Source organism: Rhineura floridana, chromosome 11, assembly GCF_030035675.1.
Source record: "Rhineura floridana isolate rRhiFlo1 chromosome 11, rRhiFlo1.hap2, whole genome shotgun sequence".
Taxonomy (NCBI): domain Eukaryota; kingdom Metazoa; phylum Chordata; class Lepidosauria; order Squamata; family Rhineuridae; genus Rhineura; species Rhineura floridana.
The window spans coordinates 74,094,137-74,104,447 of NC_084490.1; the positions used below are offsets into that span (position 1 = coordinate 74,094,137).

Consider the following 10,311-nt stretch of genomic DNA (forward strand, 5'->3'; position numbering starts at 1 on the left):
CACTCTGGCCACTGGAGCTCTCTAAGGTGACTAGGAGTCTCCTCTCAGCACCCTTCACAAACTACACTTCCCATGATTCTCTGAGGGAAGCCATGACTGTCTAAAGTGAAATAAAGGTCTGGTATGGCTGTGACCCCCCGCCAAGCAGCTGTGAGTCTGGCTTTTAGAACACTGACAGTTGGTTCTTAGTGAACATGCCAGGCTTTTCATTGACTCCAATGCTAAATTTCTTAAATCAATTAAAAATCAGGCAGGCATTTTTTTTACTTTTAAACTGCAGCAGATGAAGGTCAGAGTATGGGGCATGGTCAGTATTAGGATTACAGGTACTCTGCAAACATGGCTGATTTTTAATGAATTTCAACAGATTATGAGAGCTCTGAGAGAAAAAAGTCCAAAAGGGCTCTGGGTTTTTTTTCTCTCTCTTTAGACTTTGAACTCTATTCTCTCTGACTGTTTTGTGTATCGCCATGAAAACTTAGAGTGTTGTTAAGCAAGTGTTTCTGAGTTCAGGACTATAAGTTTTGTAAGGTTTTGTTTTGAAATGAGCTTCTGGGAAGCATCAGAATGGCATGGGGGATATTTTCAATTTAAGATTGCGGAATGTGAAAAATCCATGCTGGCTATAGTATACAGCCACTCTTGTGGCTGTATAATGAGAAACGCATACAGAGTGTGCAGTCCTCAGTTTCTCAGAAGTAAACCCCACTGTGTTCCATGGCACTCACTTCCAGGAAAGTGTGCATAGAATTGCAACCTCAGTCTACAAGCAGTGTTGTATTTTTATCTATTTCGTATATTGGACTGTTGAATTATATTGAAAGAAAGTATGCTCTGAATCAGCTGAACTGCTGAACGGTCACAAAACTTTTGTTGCATTTTAGGTGTTGTCTGGAATACTGACTTGGTGGAGACTTTGGAACTACAAAACCTAATGTTCTGTGCTTTACAAACTATTTATGGGGCAGAAGCTCGGAAAGAGTCACGTGGTGCTCATGCTAGGGAGGATTATAAGGTATATATATATATGTATATATATAACATTAAACACTGACTCCTCATCCCTGTGATTCACTCCAGCTCCTATCATCCCGGAGTCTTGACGGTGCTGGCTGGGAGTGGGGAGGGGGAAAGAGGGATGGGATACTGAAGTGGTGGGAGAAAGTTTCAGGAAGATGCAGAATTCTGAGACAGATGGAGTTTTCCTCTTCTGAAGAACCTGAGTGTGTCGGGAGAGGGCCCTCACTAGTCCACATTGGGTTTATATGTGTCTGTATCCCTTGTACTTCCAACCTGTTTTGGGAAGAAATAAACTTGGGAAGGGCTCCTGCTTTGTTCCAAGGAAAGTTTTTTCTGTGTGGTTTCAGGAGGATCAGAGTGGTCCTGTTTTATTCCCCATGTAATGCCAACATTGGATAACTATTTCAATCTGCAAATTCTGACATGAAGCAAAAGGATACATACAACTGCATATGTGCATGTTAACCTGTGTAATTAATTATTGGTGTGTTGGGTTGGGAAAGGATGGGGGGCATAAGATTAAGGAAGGTGGGAGGGCCAGGTTCAAAAATGTTCAAGAAATAGCTTTAAAGCAAAATTTGCATATCTCTACCCATTTGCGCCACAACTTCAGTTTCAGTATTGGAGCCAATTTGTTTTTAAAGCAGAATTGCATATACCTATACATTCACCACAAATATTTCAATTATTACTTTTGTAAGAAAGAGACACCCTTGCACAGCCCCAGCTACTCCACAATCTCATGGTAAGGTCTCTAACTCCACTAGTGCATTTTTTAGATATCTCTTCTAAATGAGTTATGTGGGTACAGGCAGCACTTTTTAAAAACAGGATTGTAGGCCTTTTAGAACAGCAGTTCCACATTTCAGTTGTTCATAATGCAGTGTATGATGCAGAACGGTTAGGGATGTTGCATTAATGTTTTTATTATTGAACACTTAGAACATGTTAGAAGGTGCCTAACTCTTTCTCAGTGCTGTGCGTATATTAAAAAACAAGACATTCCCTGGCCATAGGCTCACAATCTGATGGACACAATACAGAACGAAAAAGCAATGGAGAGCTAAGAGGAAGGTGTTGGAGCAGCTGGTTCTTCGATGGGGCCAGGTTGCTCCCCCCTGCTGCCATTTTGGAGCTCTAGAAAGCTGGTTTCACTGTGGAGTTTACAAAAGTTAGAATGAATATAGGAAGCTACATATTTCTAGAAGAATATATAGATACTTGTTCTATTCCAGCTTTTGTAAACTCCTAAGTAAATCGGAAATATTTAATGCTGTTTGAAACATGGCTAGTGTCATCTTCTGCAGAGGAGCTTCAAGTTGTGGCTCTTATCTCACACCTTGTGTTGCTTAGGTAAGGATTGATGAATACGACTATTCTAAACCAATCCAAGGACAACAGAAGAAACCATTTGAACAGCACTGGAGAAAGCATACCCTTTCTTACGTAGATGTCAAGACTGGGAAGGTATGTGAGCCCCCTGCCTTTGAAATTAGGAATTTTATCTGTCCTGCATGCTATTCTTGGTAGTGAACGACCTGATTTACAATAAAAAGAGTACTAAGAAATGTCTGCAACTGTACGTATGTATTAGGATTATTGTCTGTACCAGGAGGTCTTATGTTCTTGGGGTCACCTAGGTGGCTTACAACATGTCCTGTCCCACTTCACATAAATTACTGACCTATTTTTAGGGTGTGGCTCCAGTGCACCTTCTGGGTGGAGAATGTTGCATCTGACACTCTAGACCAAAAACTGTCTTGATGTTCTGGGGAACTAAATTAGAGATTCTGGGGGGGAAAGGTTACACTTGCTGAATTAACTGTTTTTTGCAATCATTTCTCCTCCATATTAGAAGAGACTGATAAAATCTTGTTGCCCCAGTCAAAAGGAACAGAACTCTTTCTTTTTTTAAAAAAAGCTAAAATTCCAACCTGTTGTTTGGAGGTGGTGGGAGGAATTGAATGCAGCTCCCTGTTCTTGCCCAGGTTGCCCAGGTTTTCTAGAAAGGCTCAGTGTAATGTGCAACCCCAGCACATGGATCAGAGAGGGGACCTACCGTATATTCCGGCGTATAAGACGACTGGGCGTATAAGACGACCCCCAACTTTTGAGAAGATTTTCCTGGGTTAAAAAGTCATCTTATACGCTGGAATAACAGCGCCCCAACCACAGCCACAACTCTTCAACCCGCTTGCCCCCATAGCAACCCGCCCCCAGCCGCAAGAAAGATCCTGATCCCCGTTTAAAAAGCCAGCGACCCTCTCCCCTTTCTTCCCTGCGTGGCCAGCGCCCCCTCGCCCCATAGCCCGCACCGACCTTTGCCCACCAAGAAGTGGACGTCGCTGAGCACCTTGTTCTTGAAGAGGAAGGCGAAGCGCTCCTGCACCGTCGGCTTCGTCGCCTGCCAGTTGTAGGCCGGCTCCCGCGGCGCCAGCAGGCCGGAGGCGGAGGGCACCGAGGAGGAGGCTGCAGAGGCAGCTGTCGGCAGCGGGTTCCCGCCTCCGCCGCCTCCCACTGCTGCTGCTGCTGCCGCCGCCCGGTGGTTGTGCGTCAGCAGAGGCGCCGGCGCGGCCTGCGGCGGCGAGAGCAGCAAGAGCGGCCCGCCGTTGGCCGCCCGCTTGCCTGAGCAGCCGCAGGCTGAGGAGCAGCAGCAGCGGCGGGAGGCGGTGCAGGCGAGGCTGCCACGGAGGAGAAGGACGCGAGGAGGCTGCTGCTGCTGCTGCTGCTGCTCCCCACCCCGGCCGCCATTTTGCGGCGGAGGAGGCCGCGCAGGAGATGGCGGGGACGGAGGAGCAATGGGGATTCCCCTCAGGGGAGGGGACGCCGGGCCAGGCTGCAAGCAGGAGAAATACTATATTCCGGCGTATAAGATGACACCCGGCGTATAAGACGACCCCCGACTTTTGTGAAGATTTTCCTGGGTTAAAAAGTCGTCTTATACGCTGGAATATACGGTACTTTCCCATCCAAGTAGGTATACAATTGTAGAAGTGTCTCTGTATGGTTATAATGGCTTATATGCTTATTATAAAGCTACTCTGTAGCATGAGACTAAGTACGTAATTTCTCAGACTTTTTCAGCCAAGAATTGGACAACTCTTAAGATTTGCAAAAATAGAAAATCTGACTTGAGTGTGAATTAGGTATTATGTCTTCCATAGTCTTAGCCTCTGTAAAATACTTTTCTGTTATTTTTATTGTAGTGAGGTGCATGAGAATAATTTTAAATGCAAGATAATAAAGTTGTAATTTGACTGTTGCCGTGTAGTCAGCTTTTTAACAAAGTGACTTTTTTTTAAGGTTACTCTGGAATACAGACCTGTAATTGACAAAACCTTGAATGAAGAAGACTGTGCTGCAGTTCCACCAGCTATTCGTTCATATTAGTGACTGTAATTCAATTTATTGTGTCGTCCGTAAATTTCTTGGTACAGATGTAAACATCATACAGCTTATTTTTAGACAGCTGTTATTCATGGTAGTGGATGAAGACAATACATTTCTCTGAGAGACTTTTCCACTGCAGCAGAATCCAGGAAGCTTTGTATTTTGGCCCAGTGTTTCATGTGTGATATGCTACAAAATAATCTCAAAGTGTCTCTGCTTGAGTTTATAGGTTTCTCTCAGCACTTGGAGCTCTGCAAACAATTTGTATGTATTATGTTTATTTTATCTATGGAGCTTTGTATTGATTTGTTGGAGCTGAAATATTAAACGGTAAATGCAGTATGGTGGTTGAAAATTAGTTTTTTTCTAGTTAAGAGAAACAGTAGTATTTAGGGAATATTCCAACAGAGTGGAAAGTGCTTTTATCCAATGATATGAAAGGGTTTAAGGCACTTAACTGTTGGATTGTGGCCTTAAACTTCATAATTCTCTGCATTTTACATTTCTCACCACTTATTTAAAATCATAGTTGCTGCAGTTATAATTTATGAATAGTGTGAAGCCTAAACCAAGTATCATAGCAGATGCATTAAAGCTTGATAGGGTTTTTCTGTCTGTTGGCAGACACTAAAGATTTAAAGAAGCCATATTTTTCTACTTTCAGTATATTTACCTAGGTGAATAATATATTGTTAAAACCATTGGGAATTGAATATATTGTTTCTCTCATGGGGAACATTTAGCCCTCCAGATATTGATTGATTGATTGATTGGCTGGTTGATTGATTAAGTTTATTTATATGCCACCTTTCCACAGTGACATGTGCCCAAAGTGGCTTATGACAAACACTCAAAATAAAAGCACTGGGGGAGGGGAGGGAAGTCAATAACATAGCAATAAATTCAAATAAGGCAAAAATAAACAATTTAGAAAACATAAAATAAATTCAGTGTTACAAAAGAAATAATCTAGACATAAGTACAAAGAAGAAAGCCAACAGAGCTCCATATATGCATCTTGTTACACTCCAAGGAGCCTCAACAGCTGGCTTAAATCTACTTCAGAGGGAAGGGAGTCATCTCACCAGGCCAGATGACGTACAGCTGGCCCCCTCTACTCTCCTCCACAGGAGACCAACAGCAGCAAAACAGAAATGCTTTCTAGGGCTTTGAGGAAGATAGATAAACCTGTTGCTCAGCTACAGTTTTTATCAGCCCTAGTAAGCATGGCCAATAGCCAGGGATGATGAAGGGGTTGTAGTTCAGTAATGGCCAAAGATTTCCCACCCCTGCATAAATGTATACTTTCAGATCCACCAATGCTATAGTGTAACTTGAAAAATTATGAAACAAGGTTTTCCTATCTTCTAATGCATTTTGATTTCATGCATATTATTACTCTGTATTTGTAAATCCAGCACGTTAGACAGGAAAGGAATCTAAGTGCAGCCTGCATAATCTCTGAAACTATTATACGAATTTCTCCTTTAACTCTCTTCATCGTGCATGTTCTTGGATTACACAGGAATTTTAGTGATTAGGATTGTGGCATATGTAGAGTAATATTTTTTCAATAGCCTTGTCTCCATGAGTAACAAGTATCTTTAGAACAAACAGGCTTTTTATTCACTCCTACCTTTCTGAAGATGTCTAAAAGGGACAAGTACAAAATCCAAAAACACCCCAGAGATAGTATAGCATATTTTTTTTATGTGCACAAGTCTCCAACTGTACATGTATTAATTCAAATAAAGCTTCAAATAAAAAGTCTGGGGGAAATTATGAAAAAATAAAACCTATAAAATTTACATGGTGTGCCTGACAAGTCATGCAGGAGGTGTGTTGTCTCTCTGCTACTGTACTGAGATGTGATGGAAAGCTTACCAAGGTTCATCAGGCCCACCTACCGTTATGCATTCCTGCTGAACCTTGTTGGAACAAATAGTATTGCAACTGACTATGAGGCTCTTGGTAGGAATGGGAAGAACTGTGGGGCACAGGTGGTGGTTTTGCTACTTTTTCCTGCTGAAAGTTGTGGCCTAGGAAGAGAATTCAAGAAGAGTGACTGGCCACACAGGTTGTGTCTTTCCGGAAAGGTTTGGAATATTGTACCATGATGGACCATTGGCTAGAGACATTTCTCCCACACCTGACATCACATATGATATCACGTCTGTGGCAGGTGGATGTGGTTTGTAAGAAATGGCCTCATGTGCCAAATTGGAATACGACACTGAAATTGGTTCCTAGTTCCCAGTTCCCGGTTCCATATTTGTTTGAAAGTTCAAAACACTAAAAAAGAAAAGTTGACAGCTACAGCAACTCCAAGCCAAAGTTCACATGTCTCTGAACCCCAAAATATGTGTTGGGCAACCCTGTATCATATTTCTGCGTGATCTGGAGACTCCCTGACAAGAATAACAATAGATTTATGGCATCAAAATTATTAGGCTTCTGAAATGCTCATAAATGCATGATGATGTCATAAAATCATAAAAAATGAGTAACTGGGGGTGCCTGTGATGTTCCTGTATTAATGTATATATGGTAAGTACTACTTGTATAGAAGATATGTGGTAAGTGGAGTGAAAGAGGAGGGGGGAGTAAATGAGCAGTAGAATGCTGGATGATTGGCCAAGTGTTTGAATGGCTGAGAGTATAAATGGAAGGATGACAGTTGAATCTGGGTGGACGTTGGTGGGTTGTTTGAGAGGTGCTTGGTGGGGTTTTTGAGAGGAGATTGTGTGGAGAGTTGGTGGATGTGAGGAAAGTGTGGAGTTCGGATTAATACTAAGACAAGTACCACAGGAATAGATGAAACCATATGCTTATGTGCCTTTATAAAGTAATCTTGTTATTTCTAATATTTAATAAACACTATTTTGGTTTACCGGAGGCCTGATCCTTGGCTGGGGAATATACAGACCAGAAGGGAGGGCAAGGTGCTTACCAAGGCTGAAGGGAAACTGTAACAATTGGTGGCAGCGGTGAAGGGAAGAATATAACACCACAAGTATCCAAAGCAACCCAGAGTTGTATGCTTTTTATATAAAGATCAAAGGGATTGGGGACAGCTTAAGCACACAGTCACAGAGGTAACCTAATAGAGAGACTCAGGCAGAGTCTCTGGGAATACTGGTTATAGGACGTGACTGGTGGTGCTGCCTAGCAGGGGGATAATGATAATAATAATAATAATAATAATTTAATTTATGTGTCGCCTATCTGGCCGATGGCCACTCTAGGTGACGTACATCTCAGTTACAATAAAATACATCATAATAATACAATACAAGCGATAAAAACTATAAAACAATGACAGTTCAGAGTAATAGGCAATTAGTCATAGAGATTAACCCTCCCCGAAAGTCCCAAAGGCCTGTCTGAAAAGCCAGGTCTTCAAGGCCTGGCGGAATACATTCAGGGAAGGGGCATGCCGAAGATCATACGGGAGGGAGTTCCAGAGAGTGGGGGCCGCCACTGAAAATGCCCTCTCTCTAGTCCCCACCAACCTAGCTGTTTTAGTTGGCGGGACTGAGAGAAGGCCCTGCGTGGCTGATCTTGTCGGGCGGCATAATTGGTGGCGTTGGAGGCGCTCCATCAGATAAACTGGGCCGAGACCGTGTAGGGATTTAAAGGTTAATACCAACATCTTGAATTGGGCCCGGAAGACAACTGGAAGCCAGTGCAGGTTGAACAGCACTGGAGTGATATGCTCCCGGCGATGACAGTTTGTAAGTAGTCAAGCCGCCGCATTTTGAATAAGTTGTAATTTCCGGACCGTTTTCAAGGGTAGCCCCACGTAAAGCGCATTACAGTAATCCAAACGAGAGGTGACCAGGGCATGTACCACCAATGGGAGCTGATGAACAGGAAGGTATGGTTGCAGTCTACGTATGAGGTGTAATTGATACCAAGCTGCCCGACTCACTGCCGAGATCTGAGCCTCCATGGACAGCCTGGAATCAAGAACAACCCCAAGGCTGCGGACCTGGTCCTTTAGGGGCAATCTCACCCCATCGAACATCAAGTCAATATCTCCCAACCTTCCTCTGTCCCCCACGAGTAGCACCTCGGTCTTATCGGGATTCAGCTTCAACCTGTTCCTTCCCATCCATCCACTCACGGATTCCAGGCACATGGACATGGTCTCTGTGATGTTCCTATATTAATGTATATATGGTAAGTGTTGGTTGTTTAGAAGATACATGGTAAGTGGAGTGAAAGAGGAGGGGGAGTGAATGGGCAGTAGAATGCTGGATGATTGGCTGAATGTTTAAAATGGCTGACAGTATAAAAGGAACAGTGAGAGTGGTGGATGAGGTGAACTGAGTGGGTTGCTTGGTGGGGTTTAGAGAGTTGTTTGCCAGGAGAGAGTGGAGAAGGAGGGGGGTGGAGTTCGGATTAGTATTGAGTAAAACCATATGCTTATGTGCCTTAAGAAGAAATCTTGTTATCTTGGTTATCTTGGTTATATTTAATAAATACTTAATTTGGTTTACCAATGGCCTGATCCTTGGCTGGGGTTTCACAGACCAGAAGGGAGGGTAAGGTAATGACCAAGGCTGAAGGGAAACTGCAACAAATGGTGGCAGCGGTGAAGAGAATAACAATACCAGTATTCAGAGTCTCTGGGAATACTAGTATTAGGACGTGACTGGTGGTTGCCTAGCAGGGGGATCTGTTGAGATCTGTGCTAGAGCAGGGAGAGAAACAATAAAAAAGGACAGTCTGGACTGGTGGAGTCCCTGGTGGTTGCTAGTGACAGGCAGTAGCCACGCGCAGGTAGGAACCTGACAGGGAGAGCCAGGGAAGGGCGTCACAGGTGGTGGCAGTAGCGGTGGGATACGAACAACAGAGAATCCAGATACGAATACTAGAGAATCCCTACCAGTGGTGTGGCAAACAGAAATAACAAAACAAGATTTCTTGTGAGAGTGACTGGCAAAGAGTGTGTGGCAAAGAGTGAGTGAACTCAAACACCATGGCTGAATACATAAAAATGAAAAGAGAGGAGCTGGTGGAGAAGTGCATAACATTCAATTTACCTCACGAGGGTAAAGGGGTAGATGAATTGAGGGTAGCACTTATAGGATTTGCAACTGCCCAGCAAAAACAACCTGTCAGAGGAGAGACCCCAGAAGGATATTTAAGCAATCCCGCTTATATAGAGTACTTGAGAGAGAAGTTAAAGTTGGAAACTGAGAGAATGAGAATGGGGTTTGAGGAGAGGGAGAAGCAACGAGCATTGGATGCTGAATTACAGGTGGAAAAGTTAAAGTTTGAAAGAGAGAAATTTCACTCTGAGGAAACAAGGAAAGACAGAGATGGAGCAAAAATAAAAATTACTCCAAAGGACTTTGCTGTCTATGAGCCTGGTCAAGATCCTCAAATTTATCTCACAACCTTTGAAAAGGCAGCTCAGTTGTGGGGGCTACCTGAAGATAAATACATGCAGTATTTATCAAACCTGATCAAAGGGGAATTGGCTGAGGTATACCAATATTTCCCCTCAGACAGGCCCGTCACCTATGCTGAATTCAAAGAAGCAGTGTTTAAAAGATTCAGACTGGTGCCTGATTATTTTAGAAAGCTTTTCAGAAACTGCCAGATACAGACAGGGAGGTCTTTCGTGGAGCTGGGGGCAAAACCGATGGACATATTTGGGAAATGGCTGACAAGTGCAAAAGCTCAGTCTGTGGAGGAGGTGAAAAACCTCATGATATTGGATGAATTATACCATCAGTTACCACCAGAAATAAGGCTCCTGGTCAAAGACCGTTCCCCTACATCAGTGCAGGAGGCCGCAGAGATGGCGGATCACTTCGCCTCCAACAGAACTGGCTGGGTGGGGAAAACATCAAGAGAGTTTAAACCCAGACCATATAATGGTGGCAGAAA

The 10,311-nt window shown here is 43.4% G+C and overlaps 1 protein-coding gene across 2 annotated transcripts in view; it reads left to right on the plus strand.

The window, feature by feature from the left end:
* The window catches only part of SDHA (succinate dehydrogenase complex flavoprotein subunit A), a 37,860-nt gene extending 31,642 nt beyond the window's left edge, over nucleotides 1-6,218 (plus strand). For both annotated transcript variants that reach the window (XM_061592152.1, XM_061592153.1), the window contains exons 13-15: nucleotides 885-1,015; nucleotides 2,374-2,487; nucleotides 4,324-6,218. In XM_061592152.1, the coding sequence (XP_061448136.1) occupies nucleotides 885-1,015; nucleotides 2,374-2,487; nucleotides 4,324-4,410 (332 nt within the window). In that variant the 3' untranslated portion in view covers nucleotides 4,411-6,218. The remainder of the gene's footprint in view (nucleotides 1-884; nucleotides 1,016-2,373; nucleotides 2,488-4,323) is intronic.
* The last annotated feature ends 4,093 nt before the right edge of the window (nucleotides 6,219-10,311 follow it).